Raw genomic sequence first — 27,943 nt, 5'->3', positions numbered from 1 at the left:
CCCACTACGTAATGTGCCGTGCTGCTTCTAGCGGCGCTGGTGACAGTGCTGAAAGCTGTTGGGGTGAGTTTTGACCGATTCCGCCGTTTTCCGAATCCGACGTTTCCCCGCAGGCGCCCGGAATAACGACGGCCCCACGCCGCCCGCGGCCGTTTCGGGTGGAATCGGCCCCCGCGCCGCCGCGGGAACGTGGCTGTCGAGGAGCCGGGGCCTGGGTGGGGGCAGCGGTGTTTCTCCTCCACCCCCCACCCCCCCCCCCTTCTCTCCGCGTACGTGCAAGCGTGCTAGCTAACCCAGCAGCGGATCGCGTTAGCATAACGGAGGGCCTAGCTACTCCCAGAACAACCAGCGGGTTCGTGTGTGAATATAAACCAGAACGTGTCCGTAATATTCCGAAATGTTCGACTAGGTGTCGTGACAAACGGTTTAATGGTTCTTGTGGCGAGTGACAGCCGGAGCCGGCCGAGCAGCACGGGTTTCCCCCGCTGTCTGTCGCAGTTTCTTTGTTGTCCCGCCCCGCGCCGAGCGCCGCGGCCGGCTGTAGCGTTGCCCGGGACGCGACGTAGCGGCGGGCCCACGTTGGACCGGCGACGCCACGGTCCAACTGACCTTAGTTGATTCGAGCGGTTGGTTCGCCTTAAAACCCCAGCGTTCACCCCAAATGTACGTCTCTCTCTCGAATACTTGCTTAATAACGTACAACCCGGTGAATACATTGTTATTTATAATCATAATTCCAATAACTTATCCTGTGAATAGGGTCACATTGCACATTCTATATATTTGACTTTTCGCGTTTTGCTTTTTTTCAGCTCTTTGTATATATTTGGTAAATTGTATTTATTTGTTTTTATTTACTTATTCTATTTTATTCTTTTTTTTTTCTCACACTGTTAAGCTTCCCTTACACTAATAGGCGAAATAAAGTCATTGTGATGTTGACCCAAGTTAAACCAGGACTATGCTTTGTTACCAAGTTCCTTCCGAACAAAGTCCCGATTTTTAATGAGAAATGTGAACGAGTTAACAAACTAAAAGCCTATGGAAGGAATTTTGTGTCCCAGTTCACATATAAAACCTCCTAACCCTATAGAAGTACAAACGTCAGGATTGAAAAGTGCCTACAAGCCACAAATCTGTTCAGATTTTTAAATATCTTTCTCCAACCACAAATGGGTAATATATTACTTGCCATTTTGCAAATAAGCATAGCTTCATTTGTATATGATTAAATATGTATTCAATTTTGTTTTTTGTTTATTTTTTTTGCCCCTCGCTCGTAACTTTCAAATGCCTGATACACATAATGGTAAAATACAAATGGTCCATATGTGGATCAGCCGTTTAAACGCGTGTTGTAAAGTTGTAAGTGACAAACATGAAAATATTGTGTGTGTGTGTGTGTGTGTGTGTGTGTGTGAGAGAATTCCTTCCATAGAAGTCAATGGTAAACTGTCAACTGCACTTATCTGGACTGTCTGCTTGCCATGTGTCTGGTCGGCTCAGGCTAGCAAGCTAATTCTGTCAAGTTGTCTTTTCAAGTGCATGTGGCCAGGCCTAATAAAGGTGGAAGGACATTAATTAGAAGTTAGACGTTTTTGACCAAAAATACGTCTTACAGACAAGCTAAGAACAAATTGACGGGGTGATCTAGGGTTCCTGCGGTGTTCTCTGCATGAACTTTGTATTTTGTCTTTCTCACGTTCTGTGACCTCCCCTTGTCATGATTGGTCCAAATTCCATTGCGTCATCGCAGGGTATGGACTTTAATCTCCCGTTCCGGATCATTCATCCTCCTCCTTTTCCCGGGTCAACAAGCCTGTTTTTTTTTTCCTGAGCCGCAACATTCGGAGCATGTTATATAGGTACCGTATCTCTTCAAATATAAACCGGTACTCTAATAAAAACCAGTAAAGAAGGGTGAATCTGAGTTTTAACCAACATTTTAAAACAAGGGATGTTCCACCTTGGATCGGGACAGTGGATTGCGTAATGGAGAGCGATCTCTGGTCCACTGTGCGGCCTGACCGTTCCTGTGTCTCTGGGGGGGGGGGGGGGGGGGGGTAATGTGAGTTCATTTTGGGGAGCACGGCACCCAGACGGGAGTTGAGGTCGATAAAAGCTGTGGTCCGTATTTGCGGAAATATGGGTACCGTCAATAAATGACATTTGAGTTTGATTTCACTATTTTTTTTGTTTTTATCTTTGTGAAAGGCAAAACCACTCCCACTTGCTGTCGTTGTCGAGTTTGTGCTTCTTTCACCGCAGAGTTCTTATTGAGTATCCTGCTGACGGTGTTCTGGGACATGTTCTTCGGTGATTCTAACATTTTGTTTTCGCGTCTTTAAGTCTATCTCCACCTTAAGGCCTTTGAGATGTTTAAGGTTAAAGACCTTTAACTGTAAAATAACTCGATGGTTAAGCCAGTGATTTTCACCCATTTTACAGCACTAATGACCCCCAATTTGATATGCGTTAGACCACTCTACCCCCCATTTTGTTTAGTCTCTCTAGACCTCAATGCGATAGCTTCTGAGATAGCAGTGCAGCTATGATAGTCATTATTGTTATTTTGTTGTCGTCATTCTTTAATTGTCCTAGTCTCATGTGAAATAAATTGGATAATAATGACGTTTATCGATAATATAATAGTTTTGTCTTGGGACACACTGGAACCTGTTGAGGACCCCTTGGTGGGGATGCACTGTGATGCTGGGTCACACCAGCAGTGAGGGGTGCATGGTCTCAAATATTGTTTTTAGAGTGGGCAAAGTCTCGTTTGCCTCAGTGCCACATCTAACCTCCCCTTCATCAGCCCACCTTGCCCAGTTCATTTTCTAGTTTTAACTCCCGCAACATTGTGTTGAGGGAGCGATTAGCTTTAGCTCTGCAAGCTCTTTTCATGTAGAAGAACAATTTACCAACCCCCTCTCCCAAAAAGCCTCCCATCAACTACTAGGAATTAAACTTGAGCGGCTGTTTTTCAACATTATTTTTGAACCCTCCAAGAAGCACGTGGGTTGGGAGTCCCAAACAGGATTGCAGCAGAATGGATATCATGTGTCTGGCCTAGTGAACCAGCTTGGTTTCAAACTGCTCTATTCAGGTCGCAAACACTGTATGAGCTTGTGTATAGATCAGATAAGTTTATTGTCCTGAAGGAAAAGTTGCCATTGGACACCAAGAAATGTGAAATTGAATAATCTAAAGAAATATGTTTAAAAATAACAAAACAAAAAAAGAATTGGGCCAGTTTAGATCATGTGATCAAATGGAATCCCTTGCCCAGGAACTGCCATATCCACTGATAAGCCACAACATTAAAACCACCTGCCTAATATTATGTAGGTACCCCCTTGTGCTGCCAAAACAGCTCTGAACCGTGGAGTCATGGACTCCAAAAGACCTCTGAAGGTGTCCTGTGGTATCTGGCACCAAGACGTTATCACTGATGCTCTGAAATCTTGGGAATTTGCAGGCCAAGGCAGCATCTTGAACTCTTTGTCATGTTCCTCAAAACATTCCCGAACATTTTTGGCAGTGTGGCAGGGGGCACCATCCTGCTGAAAGAGGCCACTGCCATCAGGGAATACTGTTGCTATGAAGGGGGTTACTTGGTCTGCAACAATGTTTAGGTACGTGGTACCTGTCAAAGTAACATCCACATTAAGGTCAGGACCCAAGGTTTCCCAGTTGAACATTGCCCAGACCACACTGCCTCTGCTGGCTTTCCTTCTGCCCATAGTACATCCTTGTGCGACCTCTTCCCCAGGTAAACGATGCACACGCACCCGGCCATCATGACGTAGGAGAAAAAGTGATTCCTCCAGACCAGGCCACCGTCTACCGTTGTTCCATGGTCCGGTTTTGACGCTCGCATGTCCTTGCAGCCGCTTTCGGTGGTGGACAGGGGTCAGCATGGGCACTCTGACCGGTCTGTGGCTACACAACCCCATACGCAGCAAGCTGGGATGCACTGTGTGTTGTGACACATTTCTATCATAGCAGCATTAACTTTTTCACCAATTTGTGCTACGTAGCTCTTCAGTGGGATCAGACCAGACGGGCTAGACTTCTCTCATGTGCGCCCATGGGCGCACATGACCCTGATGCCGGTTCACCAGTTGTCCTTCCTTGGAGCACTTTTGGTATGTGCTAACCACTGCATACCAGGAACACCCCACAAGACCTGTCGTTTTGGAAACCCTCTGACCCAGTCGTCTAGCCATCACAATTTGACCCTTGTCAAAGAAGCTCAGATCTTTACACTTGCCCATTTTTCCACACACATCAACTTCAAGAACTGGCTGTTCACTTGCTGCCTTATATATCTCACCCCTTGACAGGTGCCATTGGAACCAGATGATCGATGTTATTCACTTCACCTGTTGGTGGTTTTAATGTTGTGGCTGTGGTATATCAGATCAGACAGTGCTTGTGTATGCACAAGGCCTTGTTGATCTGACAGCCCTGCCTGCTGCAGCTTGTCTGCTGCCTGGCATTGTGGGCTGGGTCCAGAGGCAGCTGAGTTTAATCTATTTTTAAACATGCAAGTCTGGGGCCAAAGAATATGGTGTTCACCAAATACACTAGGGACCACTGGTTCACAGGAGTAGTTGGAGTACAACCTTCTAACTAGTGCTGGGTGATAAAACGATAATTATCGCAATATTTTTTTTCCCTCGATGTCGAAATAAAAATCTATAATTTGGATGATGTCTTCCACACATTTGTTAATTGATAGACGAGTTAAGGAAGCGGCAATTAAAACCGAATCAATTTGGACGATCTTAAGCTGACCTTTCACCTCTAGCCAATCAAGTTCGTCACTATAGAAATAAGCCCCTCCCCCGTGGGTAGGTTGCCCTTGTTAACATACCTATAGCGGAGACCGAGCGGCAGCGTCCAAAACTCGGAGGAGAATAAGAAAGATGATGTGTCGTTGACAAATAAGGATCACATATATCAATACTTTGTCGTTTTTTTGTTTTTTTTAATGTTAAAGTTCTGGCCCAAAGCAGATGGTAAATATCTAGTGTGTAAAATATGTCAACAAGAGAGACAACACAACAAACTTTATTACCAGTATTTATTCAGCTTTATGCCTACTTACCATATTTATTTTGTTTTTTATTTAATCCAATTTTTATTTAGGCAAATGTTAATAAAAGCAGCTGCACTTGTTATTTCTTGTCAACTTACATTCCAATTTATGTTTGCTGTGCAATGTTAATTATATAGAAATAATGTTTAGCATTTTGTTTTTAGATTTTTCCCTCCTTTTTTCTTTTTTTTAACATATAAAAAAGAACACTAAATGCTTTTAAGCTAAGTTGGAAATGAGATATATACATTGCAGATTTTTAGCATTTCATTACCCAAATAAATGTGTTTTTTTTATTAAAGGTGTCAAGGCATGCAGCTGTGTTTATAAAAATAAAGCATTTAACAGAAATTGTGATTTTTATTTATATCATGCTAACATTTTTGGTCTTGCATGCTCTTGCACCCCTTCAAATATTTGTCACTGTGAAAAAAACGAAAGCTTTTCTGTTGTGAAATTATCTTTCATTGAACCCATTTCTAGACCCAACAACTAAACAGTATTGACCTTTTTTTTTTTTTCCCTTCTTTCTCCTCAACAGTATGAAGTGAAACGGAACAGAATTTTTGTACCATCCGCAACTGCTTCAAGTTCAGATCACAACAAAGAAACCTAACGAGAAACATCCCAAAACCAGTTTCAAGTTGCAACTCAAGATAAAGTTAAAGGATAAAAAAAAAAAAAATCACTTCAAGGATTTCGAAAGCAACCAGTCACCGAAACGACCAAAGACAACGCAGCTGCCCGATTGAAACGCACATTTAGAGAAGCAAGCCCGCACGAGAGCCTCCTCTTATACTGAGAAGTCGATAACTGATCTGAAACCAGAAGTTTGTGCCTACTCAACAGCTTTGACAAAGCACATGTCCCAACGCTGCTCCTAGCCCTCCTCATCCTCGCCGCACCACCGTCTCACCCCGGGGTACGGAGTGAGCTGCTATCTGCTAGTTTCGTGTTTCTTTTTTTTCTCTTTTTTTTTTTTCCCCTTTTTTTAAAGTGTTTTTTTTTTTTCCCCTCCACATCTCTACCCGCCCTCCTCCCCCCACCTCCCACTGTCTATTGTTTTTTTTTTTTTTGGTTTTTTTTTTCCTCTCAGCGGTGTTTTTGCACCTGCGTTTGCCTTTTCTGCGCTCTTTTTTTCCGCCATCTCATTTTGCTTTATGCAATCATCTAGAACTTGTGCCAGAAACTTGTAACAAATAAGTGTGTGTGCGTGTGCGCAACTGTGCGTGAAGAGATCTGCGAAGTAACTGGTGCCATCAAGATTCAGAAAACTGCAAGCGACAAGACGCCATTCAAAGGTCTGTCTGACGTTTTTAATTTGTTATTGACAGAATTGAGAGCTCTGCTCTAAAATGAAGTGATGATGATGCAATTCACTTTTTATTTTTCCCCGTTCAAGGTTTTAAATGGTTTCAATTTCAGAAGGTCATATCCCAGCAGATCCTTCAGCCACTTTCCCTGTTCCTCTAAAGCCTCGTCCACATTTGCCCCTCCCCCAAATCGTGAATGATAAGATTGAGCAGCACCCACATAAAATCTGCTGTCAAATCTAAAGACGGAGAACGGACGAACAGGAGTTTGTGGTACTCCAGCATTCGAGAGAATGTTATCTTCCTGCGAGATTCTCACGAGAGGCAAACTATCTTGCAATATTTTTGGCACCAAAACAAACATGGATGCCATACAGCTCACTACTGTGGTTGTCTGTGCACCAAATGCTCACATATACACTAAATAGACACTCATGAGTCTGTGACAAGTTGCTCCTCCATTTCAGAAGTCCACACTTGCCCAGTTGCAGCTTTCTTTGGCTTTGCCGTCGTCCTTGTCCCCTTGCGATCTGAGGCTTTGACACACCAAAGGATTTTGGAAAGGCTAGCCCTGATCAAATCAAACATGTTTGATTGAATGGTGACCCTGCCGATTAGGATCGTATAGAGACATTAGAGTCCCTCACTTGCACACACATCAATGACTGCCGCGCGACTTCCCCGGCCTCAACCCGATGCCAAATCATCCGTGAAAATCACTTAATGTGGCCCTAGCTTTAGAAGATGTAAAATTTCTGCACAGAAGTCATGTTTTAAATATTCCATGAGGGATGTTTCAGTTGGATGAAGAGCTTGAAAGAATAAGAATAATAGAAGAAAAATGATGTATCAATTGTTTAATTATCAGATGTGCAAACACAGATTGGGGAATGCTGCTAAACCTAGTCCAGCTGTGCTGACATGGTGCAGAAATTAAGGGATTGTTTTCAACTCACTGCACCTTATAAACACCCTGGTGTCCTTTTTGTTTAGCTAAACAGACATTCTGAAGGATAGTTTATATGCCAAAGAAAATAATATATTACGTAGATGTTTCTATGGGGTGGTAGGGTTTGTTACATTTCATGATTGGATTAATACTTAGGGGGTGTTTTATTTTTTTAGTTTCTCAGTAATTTGGAATCCATTGGCAATTTTCTCCATGCTTTGATAGACCGCACTTGTATGCTGTACTGCTTGACATGACCAATATTTAAGGGATTTTTCACAATAATACTTGGCTGAGGTATTTTCCAACAAAACGGACCTACTAAAATTCAAGAGAGTTGCGTCATCTTTATGTGTAACCTTTACACCTCGCGTCTGTAGCATTGCATTGTCTCTGTGAACTCCTCAAGCACATGGAGGCTTGTTGGAGATTGAAGCAAATTTCCAGAAATCAATGAACCCGGTAGAGAGAAATGTGCAGCGGCCTAAAGTGCACATTGAAACACTTGTGTGAGCAATGGACAATTTTGCAGTGGCCCCAATTATGTGTCAAACCTGTTGGTTTTTTTCAAAGCATCTTGCTTTTAATTTGCAAGTCTTGATTAAGCAAGGACAGCACCCTTTTTAATGTACAAGCTCTTTGTGCAGACATTCAACATTTGCAGTGTGTATTTGTTTCCACTTAACTGGTATATGAGCTCCTGAGGTTAAACCAAAAATTGTCTGATCTTCCAGACCGTCATATCAGTAACCTAGTGTTTGGCCACCACTACAGGTCAGTTGTTCTGTAACTTCCGATGTGTCAGCTGGGCATTCCTCAAACTGAATTTTCGCCATCTCTAACAATCTGAAGTTGCTGGTCACACTACCCACATCCACCTCGCCAAACTTTTCCTACCCTGTCCACTTGGTCACCCTCTCCTTGTTGTCCTTTTCCCATCCCTGTGAAAGTCAGCTCTTTCCCTGTTAGTGTTACACTTGACTCACTGGCTGATCTATCTGCCTTACCCGTTATTTTCATGCGTATTTCTTGTCCCTCTGTTCACCCTTGCAGACATCCAGCGGCGTATCATTGGGTTGTAACATTGTTTTGGGGGGAACTTAAAATCGAAACTCGTAATCAAGTGCTACAAGGTCTCGAGTTGGGTCAGAGTATATGGGAAAATATGGGCAGTCCCTGGAAAGGCTTTGTCGAGTTTACCTTGCCTGCGTCGCCACCCACCGCGTTCGTTAGCGCTGACCTGAGCAGCACCTCCCCCGTCGGACTCAGCCTGTCACCGTACGGCCGATCCGTAAGTTCCACCTTCCCACCTCCTTTTCTACGTGCTCCTTCCCCCACCATCGTACACCCCATTCACCCACCTTGCCTATGTTCCTCTGGCTTTGTACGACTGGCCTAACCTTTTCCATCCCTGACGGGCTCCGAGACTAGCCTCTGCCCAGGTTCAGTGTTGCAGGGGGAGTGTAGTGACCAGAGTCTGGAAATTTGGCTTGCAAAGCATCTTAGGCATTTTTTTTTTCTCCCATCAAAAGTAAACTAATTGTGTGTACAATGGAAAAACGCAATTGCGGCATTTGTCAAAAATAATAGTAAATCTCTGAATATTGGTGGTTGTTTTTTTTTTTTTTTTTTTTTTTCCGAAACGATTAATTTCTTCACTTTAAATAGTGTAATTTGACACACCAAATATGAGAGCATGTTGGATAGGCATGTGCTGATGTCATTTTCTCACTTCCAATTCAAGCATTTTTAGTATCTGGCAAGATACAAAGTACTGATCTGATACTGACCCCTTTTTATTTATTTATTTTTATATCAACATACTTGCGTATCAGTGCATGAAACTTGCACAACTGTGCAGCATTACGGCTTTGTTATGCAGAGCTATGGCAATGTTTCCATATGGGGGCATTTGTTTGCTGCACTGATATAGTCTTGTAGTATTCCAGGTGGGGAATACTACAAGACTGGGGGCTGTTGCCAAGGCGCCGAAGAAACCAGACTGTTTGGGTTCAGTAGCATACACATTGCGTCTAGCGAACACCACACCAACCTTTCTTGTTGGCCACATGGCGGTTTATTTCAAAGTTTAAAAATAACTGCCACTCTGCCATTAAATTATTATTGCCATTCTGACCCGAAGTTCAACTCATGATGTAGCCTCCTGTTTTTCACAGCAGAGCAGATGAAAGAAATAAATTCAAAGAAATGTTGGTTACATCCTTCAATTGAACTGAAATGGTCAGTAACTCAAGTTTGTTGCTGTCCCAGGACTTCAGCGAGAGAATGGTATTAGAACCAACAAAGGCCCGCTTTCCCTCTAAACACTGACGCTGCACGTACTGCGCTTGACCTCATTCGCTCACGTCTTCAATTCTGTAGTTGGTACGCATCACACACGTTTACACTGGTATTGCATTGAAAATGCGTTTGTATTTATTTTATTTTATGATTCATTTAATTTTTTTAAGGAAACCATTTGCTCTGGATCATATTATAGTACTATCACAATTACCGAACCAGGCTTGTTACCTTACCTCTTGTATTTGAAAGAGTGTGTCCTCTTTTCACAAAGACTTCATGAAGAGTGAACAAGTGTAAAAACACACCTTTTCGCAGCAATGACCAAATATTCCAAATTGACCAAAATATGACCCAGCAAGGGCACTGGAAAATATGAACTTTTTGGCACATTGCTGTACATTCTGCGAATTCAGACGGTCTTATTACAGCTCTCAAATGTAAATGTATGCTGCCCAATGACAAACTAAGTAAAAGAGCTTCCGTTTTTACGCAGGTTTTTGATGTTAATGATTTGGATCATAAAATCAAGTGATTTGGGTGACTAACTCAATTGAATGGGTTAAAAAAAAAAAAATGCCCGAATTGTTAAATGTGTAAATTAAAGCCGGCAAATCCAAACATCCGTCGGCTCCAGTGTTAGAGTAGCTTAGTGCATCAACCAAAAGAGAGGCTGCTCTGGGACCCTTCATAACCCACCACCCATAATGCATCACCAACCTACTGTCAACTATAGATCCACTTCTGTCAAAGCTTCCATCTGCACTTTTCTGATTCCCTTCCACATGGCCCGTGGTAGCCGTGGCGAATACCCTTGCTCTTTCATGCCTTCGCGTCATCTGGCGATCCATTAGAAAGGAGGGATCTAATCTCATCCTTTGCTTATAACGGTACAAATTACACCCATATTGATCCAAGTTTCAAATGTCAGGCAGTTAAGGATTTATTATTGTTGATTTGTTAGCATTACAGTGACCTTCTTTGGGGTGGTCTACTTTGTTTCCGGAGGTAGTTTTCACTGGTAGGAAATCCATAGCGTTGCGGAAGCTTTTTGTACACATTTAATAAAAAAATAAATATATATTTGGATAATGCTGAGCAGGTGACATCGGAAAACCTGTGACAATCTTGCAGTAAAGACTCCCAGGAATGCTAGTGAAATCTGTTAACAATTTGATTTGCACATCTACTTTTCTGAGAGTCGCTGCTCCTCCTCTTAACAGCGCGTCCCAGTTCTGCCCCTACTATCAGAAATGGAGCGAGGCAGCTCTGAGCCCCCAGTGGCCCGCAACACTGGCCCTGGCCCCTCCACCTCTACTGGGCCTGTGCCCATCCCCCGCTCCTCCTCTCTCTCATGCCATGCCCACCCAGGAAGCAAAAAACACAAGCGGACCCCCTTGTATCAGAGATCAGTAAGTGGGCATGCTTGGCCGGGCCCACCAGTCACAGCCACATGCTGCTGCGATGTCTGACTTCTGTTTAACAGCATGGTTTTGTGATTGGTGTGTTACACTACTCACCACTTTTCAAAGGTGAGACAAGTTATCGGTATCGAGGCAGTTGACTGGTCCCTAGGGAAGTTTGTCAAAACTAATTCCGCCAGTAACAGGAGTTTTGTGAAAAGCGTGCCTAGATCTCCATACAGTTCACGTCCACGCGGTTGGAATGAGCGTCTCTAGGTTGGTGAAATAAGTTGCTGTTAACATTGCGGCACTTTTGGCGAAGTGCTGCTAGCGCAGTGCATGATTCTACGAAGCTAACCAGAAAGGACTATGCAGTGTGGTCTTTCATTACAGAATGGTCTGAACCATCACAATTTTTTTCCCCCTGTGATCTGTGTGCTACAATTGTGTGCGCTCACCTCTTCTTTACAACTGGTAATGGTCAGACAGCCCCAGAAAGCTCTAACGGTGTATATATATATATATTTTTTTTTTTTTTTTTTGCCCCCTCCCACCCCCTGGCCTAGATGTTTGCTGTGCATTGCATGCCTCATTAAAGTAGATTATCTAACCAGTGTCCAAATTTTTTTTTTTTTTTTTTTAGTTTTGGAGTTGTTTTTATTTTCTCACCTGCTCCATTTTAACATTGTAATTACTTTGTTTTTAATATATATATTTTTCTTGGTTCTTCAATTTAAGCCTTTTTCTTCTGTTTTTTCTCTTCCTTAACAAGATGAGTTTTGACCCAGGCATGCTCCACAACAATGGCCACACTGCGTATGCTAACGGCACAGGGCCCGGCATCAGGGAGACGGGCGTGGTGGAGAAACTGCTGACATCCTACGGCTTCATTCAGTGCTCCGAGCGTCAGGCACGGCTCTTCTTCCACTGCTCTCAGTACAACGGCAACCTGCAGGAGCTTAAAATAGGCGGTAAGGACCTTTGGCTTAACTTTTTTAGCGAGCTGAAGTACAATGGGGCAAACTATTTTAACCTATAAATAAAATAAGAGATGTTCTCTCAAACCACAAAGTCTCCATTACATGTCTTAACTCCTCTACCTGTAAACTTCATGCTGGAGACTGTTTGATTGGCTGCAGTGATTACTTTTCTTTTTAGAACGGTGTACATATTTCTGACTGTAATTTAGAGCTTCATGTTTTCTGAAAGGATGTTTATAATGATTTTCCGAGGGCTTCTTAGCTGTTTGTTTGGACCCTCTCCTCATATCTCAATGTCTACTGATCATTTAAATCGTTGCCTGTTTACTGTAGTTGCAAAACATTGATTGGCCTTCAGAGGTTTTGTAATAAAATACAGACAAATGGTAAGCAATATCAAAAAACAAACTCATAAGTCTTGTTCAGGGTCGTCTTAATATGGTATGTTCCAAATTTGGTGTATATTTGATCTATTGTATGTGCCAAAGAGGTAAATAAAGGGTACAAATAGAATCAAATTCTGTGGGAGAAACAGATGTTCTCATTATCATTTTATTCTAATGGCCCAAATGAAACAAGTCAATACAGTTTAGTAAAAGTATTTGACTGGTATATATCAGAAAGACGTATTCCATTTTTAAAATTATATACTATTTTAAGTTCCCTTTTTTTTTTTTTTTTTTTTTTTTAACTGTTCTGCCTAGGGGTTTGCATTACTAGTCGATTAAACGTTGCTACCCTCGCTAGACGGCAATAGAAATACTAGTCTGTTAAACGTTATTGACATTTTTACTGAAATGCCATGTGCCAATGCCCTTCCTAGTCAAATGTTGCTTAATAAAAACCGAGCTCCATTACTTGTCTTAACAGCGGAATTAAAAAAAAAACAAAAAAGAAAAAATCCTCTCACATTGGTCTGTTGGCCAGCACAGGTTAAACCAGTGAGGTGGAAAGTGGGACAGATGACATTTTATAAAAACGATCGCTTTCCCCGTGTAGGCGTCCCCTCGCTAGGGACCCCTGGTCGGGCCCTTCCTCCGTAGTGGTGCGCTTCAAGCCCGCAACCGGTTGTCAGCTTGGAGGGTTCGGGGGCGCTGTACGGCTGGTGACACCAACTCGCTTACTCTGTGCCTCTTCCCACAATTCCCGTCCAGGGTCCCGGCCCTCCGGTCAGGCATACCACCGGCCAAGTCCGTCAGGGGGGTGGAGGTTGAGCGAATGCGATAGTACCCGAAAGATGGTGAACTGTACCTGGGCAGTGGCACTTAAAATACGATTTGGTTATCGAAGAATGTGATTAATGGTTTCAAATGGTTCTTATAACATATGCAATTTTTTATTTACTTTTATTTATTTATTTTATTTTTTTGAATTAATGCAATATTTTTTCTGATAAAATACTCAAATATTTTCTGAATTTTAGTCTAGTGGACTAGTCTAAATTGGAACTTTCATTTAATCAACAGGGAAATTGGTGGTTAGGAACATTCCTAGTCCTGCCAAAAGTGGAAATGTATTCGGACAGCCTTGGATTTTTGGATGATAAAAACTGAAACCAGGTCACGACAGTGTTAAATGAAGGGGTTTAACCTGGCTTGTCTGTACCCACCCCCCCCCCCCCCCCCCCCAGATGATGTGGAGTTTGAGGTGTCGTCGGACAGGCGCACCGGCAAGCCCATAGCAGTCAAGCTGCTAAAGATCAAGCCAGAGGTACTGCCAGAGGAGCGCATCTCGGGCCAGGTGGGGCCGGACTCGCACGCCTCTCCCTTTACTGTGCTGCATGGTTATATTCATCCAGTTAAGGAACACCATTTTCTCATTTGGTTCTGTTGTTATTTTGTGTCATCATTGAATGTTTTGTCACCGTTTGCTGTTGTCAATGTGTTGTTAATTTAAAATTTTTTGTAATTTTTTTTTTTCTGTTTGTGAGCATGCCTTTTTTTTTTTTTTTTTCATTTATTATGAATTTTTTTATTTTTTATTTAAGAGCACATTGTAAATTTCACTTGGCGCGTTTGACTTCAGTAATGCTAAATCCGTACTGCTCTGGTAGCAGAGAAGAGGTTTGCTTTAACTTCGCCTACACATAAAAAGAGTCAAGCGTGGTGTTGAGCCATCGACTGGGCCTTGAACCCAAATCCTAATGACATCCATGTTGTGTGAAATGGATGGTTAGTAGTGAGTGGAGGGGGTGAATTGAAGTGGTTGGTAGTGATTACAACAAATGTCAACATATTTTACAATTGAGGGCTTTGGCAAGCAACTAGTTATCACTCCTGGGTTTGACATGTTCAAACAGCTTTAGGATGTCCAGATGTAGGCAGCCCTTACAAACAGTTTGGAAACTTTCCTCACCGTTCTCTGCTCCAAAGATAGTGGTTATTGGGTTCCCTTGACCTTCGCTATGTCTGTTTACACCCCTTATTTTTCTTGATGTGGCTCGACATTGAAATACATGACATGTACACGTACGCAGAAGTACAGTACCCAGTCCTGAAAGCCATTTCTTGCACTCTTCACCTGTATTGTTAAGAAAAATGGCCACCGATAAAAGGTATTTTGACATACTCAAAAACAACTCAATCTTTCTAATCACGTTTTGACTATTTCTACAGTCGTTTAATTTTCGTACTCGAGTGCTTCAATGACAAATCTTTGCCGCATTTTCCACATAGAACTCCCTTTTGATATGGATGACTTGCGTTCTCTGACCAAAAAGTCTTATTTGACCGCATGTCTCCAGTACCACCTCAGCTGTGACTGCAAAGAAGCGCTTTCTCGCTCAACTCTAAAATACCACCGCTTGGCTCAGATGCTCCATCTGGTAGGGCAACATACAACCTTGCATACAACGCTTGGAAGCACCATCATTTTGGTACTCAGTAGGCCTGGGCCGATATTCCATGACATCAAATATCGCAATATTTGCCACGATATGCAATATTTTCACAATATTGAAATTTTGCACAGTCTCGGCTCTGATCAGGGCCCACGGAGAGGCGTGTTATATGTGGGGACGATTTACACGTATAAAAATATATTTATGATTCCCCTTATTTATAATTCCCCATTGAAATGTTATCCCTGTGCATTTTGTAAGCTTCTACCTGTTTTATCCTCTTATTGTAATGTACAATGACTGACTGAACGGGAGATCCTTTCCGCACGTACGTTACGTGAGCGCCTGTGCGCAACTTGCGATCTGTTCTGTGATCTGGCATTAGAGGTTCTCACCAAAGAAAACAAATACAGAGTGTTTTTATTGTAGATCTATTTATTGTAATAGAATGAAACAAAAAAACCCTGCTGTGCTTAATGGGAACACTGTACATCACGGCCCCCACAACAACGATGACAATATTGTGTGGTGATATTTGGGCGGGACTGCATCACCATATAAAATGTTGGATATTGCCCAAGCCTAGTACTCTAATAATAATAATAATAATAATAATAGCAAAGACTCTGCTAAATTACAAAATTTTATCTTTTTTGCTATTTGGGATTTACAATGGGCTTAAATGTTGTTGAAATGCATGTTTGCTGCTCGACCTTTGTGTTATGCCAAGTGTTAACTGTCAATCAGATGCTACTGTCCGTTGTGTGTGTTATGTTGCCATTAAATGGATGATTTTTTTAATTTTTTGACTTATGGGAGCTGTATATCCATCAGATTGGCTACAAGTCTTGTTTATTTTTGGCTTCCCTTAAATCACATTTTAATAATTCTACTTCATCTTATAAACCTCAGATCTTAAATTGTTTCCAATTAATGAAAATCATCCATTAAATATATCTTCAGTGTGCACGTTTTGTTGCCTTATGTCCAATTTGCTGACTAAATTGAGGAATTGTCTGCATTTAACAGCTTCTTAAACCATGTCTGCTGCTTGTCTGTAGGTTGTCTCTGCAATCCCAACCCACCTAGAGGGAAAGGCGACACCTGGCCAGGTGCCGACTGGCAGTGTGTGTTATGAGAGAAATGGGGTAAGAGATTGCCAGGTGACTCAAACCAAGTAATTATAGCAGAGATGCTCTATTGGAAAAGAGATGTAGCCAGGGTGGATAGGAAAATGTACTATGCTACGCCAGGAACTCTCTGTGCCACTGTACTCTAGCTCTGCATGCTTACTATGTTGGCTCAATGCAGGGCTGCTTGGGGGATCAGCTAGCCTAGCTCTTGTGTCATTAGACCTTATTATATTATTGTATACATATTATTTAAGCGAAACATCTTGCGTCTTTATGACACCTTTATGATGTCTGAGCCCTGACAAATCTATGCACACTGATGTCTTTCCCCACAGGAAGTATTCTACTTGACCTACACGTCTGACGATGTGGAAGGAAACATCCACTTGGACACTGGGGACAAAGTCAGCTTTTACATGGAGACCAACAAGCAGTGAGTGCTTTCCCCGTGTCCATGCAGGTTAAAATGATGCCTGTATTGAGCTGGTTTTAATGTTTTTCTGTTTTTTTTGTGACCTCTGGCCTTTTAGTTCTGGTGCAGTGAGCGCACACAACATTCACCTGGTGAAGAAAAAGCAGATGAGGTGCCAGGGCGTGGTCTGCGCCACCAAGGTAACGTCCACCGTTGCCATGGGCATGCGCCACGGGCATGCGCCACAGTCGCCGCTGCTGGTCCTTCGGTGTGTTCACCTCATGCGTTGTCCTAATCAGGAGGCCTTTGGGTTCATCGAGAGGGCCGACGTGGTGAAGGAGATCTTCTTCCACTACAGCGAGTTCAAGGGTGATCTGGAGGACCTGCAGGCGGGGGATGATGTGGAATTCACCATCAAAGACAGAAATGTAGGTGTCTCTGAGCAAGTCGTCTTGTTGGTAACATACTTTTTAATGAAATGTCACTATTGTAGCAAGCTTCTCATGTATGTCTTGTGTATTTTCTTAAATTTTTTGAGTGATCTAATGCTACTGATTAGGAGCACAAAACGGGTAAAATCTAAACTCTAATCTTAACTATAAACTATCTAACTATAAAGGAAGGAATCTGTCTGTTGTCTGTATGCGTGTCCTCGATCTCCACAATGGACTAGCGCGACAACAGCGAGCCGGCAGGGGGCGGGGCTTCAGGACTCTGCGACTGAGTCACAAAGAGCGTCTTCCCCCGGTGTACGACTTCAACCGGCAGTATTGTCTTCTCATTGTGTGACATGGCACTGAATCATTAACGTTTTGTTGAACTGTGCCATAAATATGTCTTAAAGTCTTACAATTTGAACGGGCTTGCGTGAGTACATCTACTTCTGCTTAACTTTGGAAGGAAGCTAAAACCTCCCAAAACACTCAGGTCTGTCTTCTCACAAAACAGCCAAATCATTTTTGACATTGTGATTTCCACTTAGGGTAAGGAGGTGGCCACCGACGTGAGGCTGCTCCCACAAGGCACCGTCATCTTTGAGGACATCAGCATCGAGCAGTTTGAAGGAACCGTCAACAAGGTCATCCCCAAAGTCCCCACCAAAAACCAGGTAAATTTTTCTTGTCTTTTTTTTTTGTTTGTTTTTGTTTGTCTTTTGTCGTGTGAAAAATGTTATACGGCCATAACCTGCAACCGCATCGCTCCACCACCTTCTCTTCCCAGAACGACCCGCTGCCGGGCCGTATCAGCGCCAGGATCGGCTTCGCGGACAAAGAGCTGCTGTTTGGTGAGAAGGACACAAAGTCCAAGGTGACCCTTCTGGAGGGCGACCACGTCCAGTTCAACATCTCCACAGACCGCCGGGACAAACTGGAGAGGGCCACGAACATCGACATCCTCCCCGACACCTTCGGCTTCACCAAGGAGACGCGTGAGATGGTGAGCGTTGGCGGAGGAGGGGCCGTGGCGGCGGCCTTCCCGTTTGTCCCCGTTAACCCCGAAATGAGCCATTTGGACGTGGTGCGCAGTGGTTTTTGGATGAACTCCCCGTTGAGATTCCCGTGTCCAATGACGAGCACAGCCCTCGCTGTTAGGAATGTCTCGATAGAAGTGTAACGTCTCCAACGGCCATTTCGTTTTAGGAGTTGAGCGGATGGATTTAACGAAATGAGCGTTTCAGTAGCTTCTTTCAGTGCTTTTTGGGGTTTTATGTTTCGCTGCTCACAGCTGTTGAAGCAATTGTGGAAAACTAAAAAAGAAGGCAACCATAAATCAGTGCACGGGGACTGAGGTAAGGTTTCTTCTTAGGTTATTATCCTTATCCTATCCAATTATCCTGAACACTGCTCAAAAACCTAAATGAAATAGACACATCAACATTGTTTTGTTTTTTTTTGTTTTTTTTTTGGTGAAGTGTCATCTGAGATGGTTCCCTCACGGTCTTGCTCTATTTCCCAGGGTGTGATTGCTGCCATGCGCGACGGCTTTGGCTTCATAAAGTGCGTGGACAGAGATGCCAGAATGTTCTTTCACTTCAGCGAGGTCTTGGAGGAGAGCCAGCTGCACATCTCGGACGAAGTGGAATTCACAGTTGTCCCAGTAGGTTCTTTTTTATTTATTTATTTTCTTCTTCTCTTCACTCTATTTTAATGGATTTTACAGTCTGCATTAGATGCGAGAACCCCCCAGTCTTTTTGAAGACTTTTATGTTTAGGGATCATACTGTTAGTAGAGAATGTAGGGTATTCATGTTTGATTCTGGTGGGGTTTGGTTAATCCACTTGCACTCCAGCCATCGGGCATGTTGGTCCCTCCCGACGAGGTTGGGATAATGAGGTTCAGCTACACAGAATGATGTTTGAGTTAGTTGTCTCCTCCTCTTTGAAGGACATGCTGTCGGCTCAAAGGAACCACGCAGTGCGCATCAAGAAACTTCCCAAGGGCACGGTGTCCTTCCACACCCAGTCTGAGCAGCGCTTTGTCGGCGTGGTGGAGAAGGAGGTGGTGTCGGCCGCCAAGAACGCCAGTCCCAGCAAGAGCAAAGAGAAGGTACCGCAGGGAGCACACCGCCGGCGTCCTCGAGCATTCCACCACATCCCTGTCCCCTCTTGCACATCGTGTTTTATCCCCTCGGGTTATTACTTTGTTCAAACCCAGACTCTTGGATTCTAACCAAGACAGTTTTTAATTTGAATATTCTATTTATAAATGTATTTATTTATTTTTCTCCGTCTTTCAAACCATCCTGGTAAAATCACTCTTCTTTAGAAAAAGGAGAAAGTAGGACTCTGGTCTTTTGCATGATGCCAGCTCACTGACAGATGATAAAGCTGCACATGTTGGTGGAGATAACTGTTGGAAAGAGGAGTGTGTACTCAAGAATAAGAAATGATAACTCTCCTACAACTAACCACTGGGATGTGACCCTGCTCAACTAAGTTTAACTGTTATGGCACACTGTTTTAACATTTAATCCAGAGAATGAACTAGTGATGAAAAAGTCACTAGTAATTATATTTTATTTACTAGATGCAAGTTCAACAGATAATTATTCCAATTGTTGCTAGTTACTATTGGACTAGTTAGAGTACTAGTATCTAATAAATAAGTACTAGTACTAGTACCGAATACATTTTGACTAGTAAAACTAAAATAGTTACTAATAACTGTTGGAATAGCATCTAGTAACTAAAATTACTATTAACTTAAAAGTGACTCATCCTTTAGATTAAATGTTAAAATGGCTGGGCGTATGCTGTAGCCTGGCAGAGCACGCAGTATTTGCACTGTCTAACAGGTTTCCATTTCCTCTTACTTTTCAAGGGAAAAGTGGTAGAAAAGGTCACTCACTTTCACTCACTAAACGCTTCCTCCCCCGAGTGGCGGCATGCTCCTGGTGTGACTGACTCGCCTCCAAACCATGAAATCAGATTACCTGCACTGTCGCAACTTTAAAACCAGTCCAGCTTCGTAGGGCTCCGCGGTATTTGCTCAAACTATTAAAACGTTGTTATCGCCGCTCTCGACAAACCTGTTGTTACATTACATTACATTACATTACATTCAGCAGACGCTTTTATCCAAAGCGACTTACAATTGTTCAAACACCGACGGACGCAGCCATCAGGAGCAATTAGGGGTTAAGTGTCCTGCTCAAGGACACTACAGCATGCTAGCAGGAGGAGCCTGGGATTGAACCAGCAACCTTTAGATCACTAGATGATCAGCTCTACCGCCTGAGCTACCATCCCCCTATGCTGCCCTTCTCTAATTTGAGGTTTATAATTTCTTCGACTGATGGTGTTGGAGACACAATTACGGTTATTTGTTTTGTACCTTGCCTATTTACCGTTTCAAAATTGGCATTTGCAACCGTTTCCAAAACACTCACAGAGCAGCTGTTAACCTTTCTCAGCGGGCGTTCATGAATAGTATTGTTGTTTGTGCTATCGGAAGTGCTCGGCTCAAATGATGAGGCACTCTGCAAACATTTGCATGTGCTTAGTTTATCAGTGGCCAGTTGAAGTGCCTCACCAGGAGGGGGCTCCCTGAAAAACAAGTGGCACCAGGGGAAAGGCTTTTTACAGTTCCCTAATGAAGTGGAAGCTCCCGGCTGGGCCAGAAACGAACCGGGGAGCGGAAATATGAATCATCGACTCCACGCTCTCCCCTCCCTGGTGGCGAGATGCGGAGTAGGGCTGTCAAACGATGGTTAGATATTCAAAATGCTATTCCAAAAAAAAAAAAAAAAAAGGTTGAATGAAAAATTTGCATACTGAAAGAAAATGCAGTGTTTCAACAGAAATCCTTTTTTTATAAAAATGTTACGTGCATACGTCCACATCCTCTTTGTGCACACAAGTGAATGAGTTTTGTCTGTGCGGCGCTCTGTTTTTCTGTTTGTTTGCTTTTTATATGCCATCTGAGCAAGTGCAGGGACAGCTTTATGCTCACTAAATAATAATTAAAAACAAACAAACAAAGAGACACAGTGTTGTGTAAGAGCCTCCGTCCAGACTCTAAAGGTCTCCCGGGCTCTGCCAGCAGCACCCGCACCGCGGTTCGGGGCGGTTCCTAGGAGGGAGCACCTGGTCTCAGTGGGGGGGCGGCGCGGATGTTTGGTTAAAGGACTCATTTAATTAGCGCTTGTGTTTTTAGCCCAATTTTTTTGGGGCTGCTTCCTTAAATCACAAAGGATACAAACCAGGGGGGGTTGGGGCAGATCATATAACTATCCAGGTGAAAGGAGCCGTCCCGCCTCCCGGTCCGGGTCTCTGCGCACCAGAGGGGTAGGGCAGAGGGGATTTATTTTGGCCGATATTGACAGGCCTTGTGTGGAGCGTATACGTAATGGAGATTACAATGGCCGATGGTGTGCAGGGTTAAAACAGGGAAGCCCTCGACCCAGAGAAAGTAGTACCACGCGTTTTCACTTAAGTTTTTTCTATTTGCGACACCGTCCTGATTACAGAAAGTCCTTTTTGTTTCGTTTTTGTTTTTTTTTTCTTTCAGATGAAAAATAATCTTGTTATGAAGACACAAGACATGCTCTATCTGGCTATAACTAGTGCACCATGACTTTTTTACACACTTTACTCTGACGCTAACAAACTTGGCTTTCTGCAGACTACGTCCTCCGCTCCTCGCTCATGTCGTCCTAGAATCGACACCTAATGAATCACTTACTGTTGACTCTTACTTATGTGGCTATTTGGGAAAACGTACTAACTAATCATTTTGTTGCATTGATACCTTGAGCCAAATTCCAATACTGACAGTTTGTTAGAACTGTTGTGAGGGAACAGTTTTGAGAAGCTGCATTACCGGGATTACCTATTTTAAAGGGGAAGTCGTCTTTTTTCCAGTACCAGAGCAGAGAAGCACGCTGTTGGTTTCTACAGGATGGAAGTCAAAAAGAAAAGGGTTAAAACGAGCGCCACCAACAATGACGTAGAACCACGTTGTTGATTGTGAAAGTATGCAGTGCGAGATTACAAACGTTGAATTTAAATGGTGTTGAGGATCTGCATGTGCTCCGGTTCCCTTACGGTCCTGCCCTGCACCACCTGTAGGAATCTGAGGAGGGAGTGATCGCATATGAAGACTGTGGGGTGAAGCTGACTGTCATGTACCACACCAAGGACCTGGAGGGCGCCTACTACCCATCGGCCGGAGATAAGGTATCGTCACGGACGCAAGGGCTCTTTCTGGAAAACCTCGGTTCGGGGTTGCCAATTCAAAGTGGTGTTTGTTTGATGTTGTCGCTGAGCATTTAAATGTAATCCGTCGACTTGCCGAGGAGATGAACGGTTCCATTGTGTGACACGCGCCACTCTGCCTACGCCCACCAGGTGGAGTTCTGCATCAACGAAGTGAAAAGGACCGGCCAGCAGAGCGCCGTTTCCATCAAGGTCCTCAACCGCAACGCCCCCAACAGCAAGAGGCTGCAGGGCTTCGTCGCCACGCTCAAAGACAACTTTGGCTTCATCGAAACGGCCAACCACGACCAGGAGATTTTCTTCCACTACAGGTGATGATGAACCTTAAACCGCTCCCAACCGTTCAGTACCGTTGGGTAACGTTGAATCCGCTTCTGCCGGCCAGGCCAGGTTTAATGTTTGGCTTGTGCTCCTCAGCGAGCTGTGCGGCGACTTGGACAACCTGGAGCTCGGCGACACGGTGGAGTACACGCTCTCTAAGGGCAAGGGAAACAAAGTCAGCGCGGAGAAAGTTACCAAAGTGATGGCTGGTAAGAGTTCTGTCATGTTTTACCTCTTTTTTTTTTTCCCCGTACGATGACCTTTGTCTTCCTGTGAATCTAAGAAGGATCCACTGAAGCCCCGTTCCCACACGGAATCCTGAACATTGCTGAATAAAATATATCTGGCAATTCCCACGTTGGCCTCCTTTACGGAGATGTTCCGTGTGGAGTCTGTTCCCAGCGTAGATGCTGTCTTTTCGGCGATCTGTTGGCAACGGACGTAGAAATCTGAATCTTTTTTTTTTTTTTTTTTCTTCCTGGCTCCGAGACCAGCACTTCGGTCCCCCCCCCCCCCCAACCCAATAATAACCCTGACCCAATGTCAATAAATCAGTGATCATTTTCAACCTGTCCTGTGCTCTGCCTACGAATAAGGAACGTTCTCCACCCGCTCTACATCTCCCTGTCCGCTCCTTGCCTCTGTGGCTCCGCACCCCTGACTCTAAAAAGACGTCTAGGTTCTGAGTGGATTTTTAAGAATAAAAAGACCGGTCCATGTAGAGGCCACACATGTTTTAGTTTCTTGTCTTTGCAGCTGAGCACCTCGTTATTTGTTTTTTTCTTCCTGAAAGCATAAAACTTTTGAAATATTCATACAAAACAAATATTCGTTTAAAAACAAAATAAAAAACCCCCATTAATTGTGCTTTGTGAGTCAGCTCCACCCCTACTTTAACCGCTTGTCCTGGCGATGTTACCGCTTCCGTTCCCACACGGTTCCATCCACAGCCCAACCGGCGGTTTCCCGCAAATCATACTGTTACAGAACGTCGAAACAGGCTCCTGTTCCCACATTAGGCCAATGTGGAACATCGCCAGTAGATCTACGGCTCTCACCGCGAGCGGGAAAAGGGGCTAATGTTTTCCTTTCGATCAGTGAATGGCGTTGGTGAGGATGTCGGCGTTACAGTGATGATCGGGAAAGTGATGCGTCCACTGCGCAGCGTTGACCCCACCCAAACGGAGTACCAAGGGCTGATCGAGGTCGTTGAGGAAGGTAGGCACATTTCAGCACCGAACCCGTAGTAGTACAGACTTTGCTCTGTGTTGGGGTTGTGCTCCAGCAGGACTGATGAAATCCCCCTCTGCTTCTCCAGGTGCAACCAAGACCCAGAACTTTCCTTTCGGCATCATGGGCATGGCCAGCAAGGCCGACTGTCTGCAGAAAGGTGAACTGGTGAAGTTTCAGCTGTGCACGGTTTCCCAGACCGGACAGAAGATGGCTTGTAACGTGGTTCCCCAGCGGAGAGCCCTGGTGGAGTGTGTCAAAGACCAGGTAGGTTGTTTCATTTATTCCTTTTAATCGGTAGAACATCTCGGGGCTTAGAGCGCGAACGGTATTTTGGTGTTTGCTTCTCTGAGGTGTCGTGTTTTATTTTTTTCCTTTCAGTTTGGCTTCATCACGTATGAAGTCGGCGAGAGCAAGAAGCTGTTCTTCCACGTGAAGGAGGTGCAGGACGGCCTGGAGCTCCAGACCGGGGATGAGGTGGAGTTCTCCGTCGTCCTCAACCAACGCACAGGGAAATGTAGTGCCTGCAACGTACGCAGAGTCAGGTGAGGACGGGGACGGGCGCGGCGCCTCGTTTGGAAGCCCACGTCGACCACCTCGCCCATTGGCGCCGGTTTGCCGAATTGTGTTTTTCGAGGCGGCCTCTGTTGTCGGACGTCCTCTCTCCCGGAAGCGGAGAACCTAACCACCTTCCCTGCTCCGCCTCTCCCCACAGCGAGGGGCCCAAAGCTGTGGTGACCCCCCGTCCCGACCGGCTGGTGAACCGACTGAAGAGCATCACACTGGACGACGCCAGCGCGCCGCGCCTCGTCATCGTGAGGCAGCCGCGCGGGCCCGACAACTCCAAGGTAGGAGAACCCCGCTCGCTATTTACTTTAGAGGGATTCTTCTCTGGGGGTTTGGAGGCTTTTATTTTCGCCGCCCCCATGTAAATAATCACGTAATGGTGGTGTATAAATTCAGTTTTGGATCAAATTGCCCAACATTGAGATTATTAAAAAAATCTAAACATAATCCTTTAGATGTGTGCAGTTGTGGTCTGAGCTGCTTCTCCAGACACGTAGATGGCGCCAGAACGTTTGAGTTGGAAATCTTAAAATGTGGGCGCAATATAAAATGTGAATATGTAAAAACAAAATCCCCATGTCCCTGTTGGGTGCATTGTTGGCTTTTGGCAAATTGCACACTCTCGCCAATGGCAATGTTCAAACCCCCTCCGCCGACACACACCGTGTAGACTTCCCCTTCTGTATCAAAATAAAAAAGTTGTGCGTTTAGAGGAGGACGCCATGTTTGTTTCACGATGCAACGCCGCTGCAAAATGTTTTAACACCTTTTCCGCCGTTCAGGGTTTCAGCGTGGAGCGCAAGACTCGCCAGCCCGGCGTCATCGACTGAGCCCCGCCTCCCGCCCCCGTCTGGAGTTGGTGCGCTTAGGTTAAACAATGCTATCCCCCAATTCGAGGAGGGTGGGGGGGGGGGGGCGCAGGATTTTTGTTTTGACACATGCTTGTACAACCACAGCCCATACACATGAAAACATGCGCGCACACCCAGCGGCGGAGCCTGAGTCAACCCACCTGCCCGGGTTAGGGTTAGAGGGGGGGTCCTCATTCCGTGGTTCTCCCCCCGCTTCCCATGTATGATGTACTCTCTGTGTGTGTGTGTGTGTGTGTGTGTGTGTGTGTGTGTGTGTGTGTGTGTGTGTGTGTGTGTGTGTGTGTGTGTGTGTGTGTGTGTGTGTGTGTGTGTGTGTGTGTGTGTGTGTGTGTGTGTGTGGTATCTTAGGACCGGTCGTGGAGGTGTTTGTTTGTCGCAGGCAGAGCCCCCCCCCCCCCCCCCCCCCTCCTGAAATCCCAGCAGCGGTCGTCTTTGTCCCATTTTTTTTTATTTTTTTTTATTTTTTATTTTTTATTTTATTTTTTATTTTTTTTGAGAAATTTGCGCCGTCTGGAATTCTGCACCTGCAATTTGTCCTTGAGTTCACGCGTGAGTGTGATACTTGGCATGTGTTTTCAGCATCCCGACCCTGACCCCCCCCCCCCCCCCCCCCCATATAGGTTTGCTCATCTATTCTTGGAAACCTAAAGATGTTGTCATAGTCAGGTTTCCGCTCGTGTCTGCTACAAAACATGATAAAGCAAAAGCAAGAGTTCCCTCCATAAGGAGGGTCATGCAGCCATGTTCCCTTAACGTACAGGCTTACACCCAGGCTACTTCTCTGCTCGTTTTTTTTGAGCAATATTAAAAAAAAAAAGAAAGAAAAGAGGAAAAAAAAAAAAGAAAAAGGTAAAAAAAATAAAAATAAGGAAAAAAAAAAAAGAACGCTTTATTCTAGAGCCCAAGTCAAAGCATGGTTTGTGTAGTGTATGTGAATGTCGACGTAGTCTCATCTACCGTCTTATCGGGTGGAGGCCCGACCTCCGCCCGTCCGGAGCCCTTACATACCTTTTGGGAATTCACATGCGCTCCGTTTAAGCAAGTTCTGTTTTGTTTATTTTCTTATTTTCTTCCGGGTGCAGAATTCCTCGTAGCATTGTGTTATCCAGCAGTTCTTTGTTTGTTTGTTTTTTCTTTGTTTTCTTGCACATACTTTTGCTTCGTGTTTGTTTTTTTTTTTTTGTTTTTTTTTTTTTTTTTCCATTGAAAGTCAATCTGCTAATAATGAATAAAGTAAGAATAAGGTGCCTATTAAAAACTACAAGCAAAACAACAAAAAAAATAGATATATCCTGTCCCCAGCCAACCGCCAAAATATTCAGAACAATCTTTAGGGTGGCTTATTTTGTTTTTTTTTTCTAGTAGAAATAATACTGGTATGCATCCCAAATACCTGTGGGTTGAAATAATACTGTATGTAATGTGTGCTTTTTTTTTTTTCTTTTCTTCTTTTTAGTGAAAGATTCAAAATCCAAGATGTATAACAAAATTGGTTTCACTTAAAGGACGGAAAAAAGTAACAATTACAAAAAGATAAAAAAAAAAAAAAAAAAAAAGAATCTGGAAAATCTATTTGTGCTCTGGAGACATGGGAGTGAGCTGTCGTGCCTCTGCACACGCTCAGTAACGGTCACATTTAATTTCAATGCTGAAATCACTGGGTTCCAGTAGAACTGCATACAGAGGTTCTCCTATGTACTTTTGTTAATGGTCTTGAATGAAACAATTAAAAGTTTTATGAAAATCATGTTCTTGGTTTGGGTTGTTATTGAATGTGCTCTTAAAAAACAAATCTGTTGCGACTGAGTTCATTCCTGCAAAGTCAGGAATAAGATTTGTATTTGGCAACAACTTTTGCCATGAAATGATGTCACAGTCAAATACATTTTGCCTGTACTGCATTATTGTACATTTACTTGTCTCACTAAACATGTGGTTATGCTCCAATGCTGATTCAACACATTTCCGACGTCTTTCAATCCTTAACAGGGTTAAACTACCTTATGTGTCACAAAGGGTTCATGGATAAATAACTTAACAAACGCAACTATGCAGGGAGAAGTGCACAATTTAGTGTCATTAGTCATTGTTCTCATCATGCTACATGACTTTGCATTTATTAATGTTGCCAATAAGTAGAATGAATAATTGAGTGTGACACTTCGTTTGGCCGTTTATCAGTTATGCTTAGGCTTTTCAACTTGAGTCCTATTTTTTCCAGAATAGGAGGAATGCTTTGTGTTCAATGTCTGAACATTTTATTGGAAAATTTATATGCGTCCTAATTTGTTGAATTTATGATCTAGGTAGCGCAAGATATGCATACATATAGACAAAAATTGCATCTTAATTCAAAAATGTAGGTTTTCTAAAAATCCAAAATTGCCATTTTCAAGTAAAAAATGTTCCCTTCCCATCATTAGTAAGATGATGATATGAATTCCAACTAAATTCAATCACTGTTAACACCGTTAGTTATTACTAAATCATACACCATTCAACCACAACATTAAAAGCATCACTAATAACCTACACATAATATTGTGTAGGTACCCCCTCGTGTCGCCGAAACAGCTCTGACCCGTGGAGGCGTGGACTCCACAAGACCTCTGAAGGTGTCCTGTGGTATCTGGCACCAAGACGTGAGCAGCAGATCCTTTAAGTCCTGGAAGTTTTGAGGTGGGGCCCCCGTGGATCGAGCTTGTTGTTCAAGCACATCCCACAGATGCTCCATCTGATCGGACCCTTACCCCGCCCATCCACATGATTTAAAAGAAAACGTGGTTCATCAGACCAGTCCAC

General features: G+C 43.8%; 1 protein-coding gene across 4 annotated transcripts; it reads left to right on the top strand.

Moving 5' to 3' along the window:
• Positions 1-6: 6 nt before the first annotated feature.
• On the top strand, positions 7-26,888 carry csde1 (cold shock domain containing E1, RNA-binding). Of its 4 annotated transcripts, none has more exons than XM_080015131.1 (22): positions 7-63; positions 5,646-6,405; positions 8,420-8,657; positions 10,891-11,079; positions 11,843-12,041; positions 13,681-13,790; positions 15,951-16,037; positions 16,358-16,455; positions 16,553-16,634; positions 16,734-16,862; positions 17,417-17,542; positions 17,656-17,871; positions 18,391-18,531; positions 18,820-18,981; positions 22,005-22,112; positions 22,284-22,462; positions 22,569-22,681; positions 23,571-23,690; positions 23,791-23,969; positions 24,084-24,247; positions 24,418-24,550; positions 25,052-26,888. In XM_080015131.1, the coding sequence occupies exons 3-22, from the start codon at positions 8,532-8,534 to the stop codon at positions 25,097-25,099; spliced, it is 2,709 nt and encodes a 902-aa protein (XP_079871257.1). In that variant the 5' UTR covers positions 7-63; positions 5,646-6,405; positions 8,420-8,531; the 3' UTR covers positions 25,100-26,888. The 4 variants fall into 4 exon arrangements, with proteins under 4 accessions (XP_079871257.1, XP_079871256.1, XP_079871255.1 ...); XM_080015130.1 differs by having other exon boundaries at positions 13,681-13,847; XM_080015129.1 differs by having other exon boundaries at positions 13,681-13,847; positions 16,358-16,456; positions 16,545-16,634.
• The last annotated feature ends 1,055 nt before the right edge of the window (positions 26,889-27,943 follow it).

Source organism: Zeus faber (genome assembly GCF_960531495.2).
Source record: "Zeus faber genome assembly, chromosome: 15".
Classification (NCBI taxonomy): Eukaryota; Metazoa; Chordata; class Actinopteri; order Zeiformes; family Zeidae; genus Zeus; species Zeus faber.
Note: the sequence above shows the minus strand (reverse complement) of the source record. Positions and strands in the feature narration are given on the sequence as shown.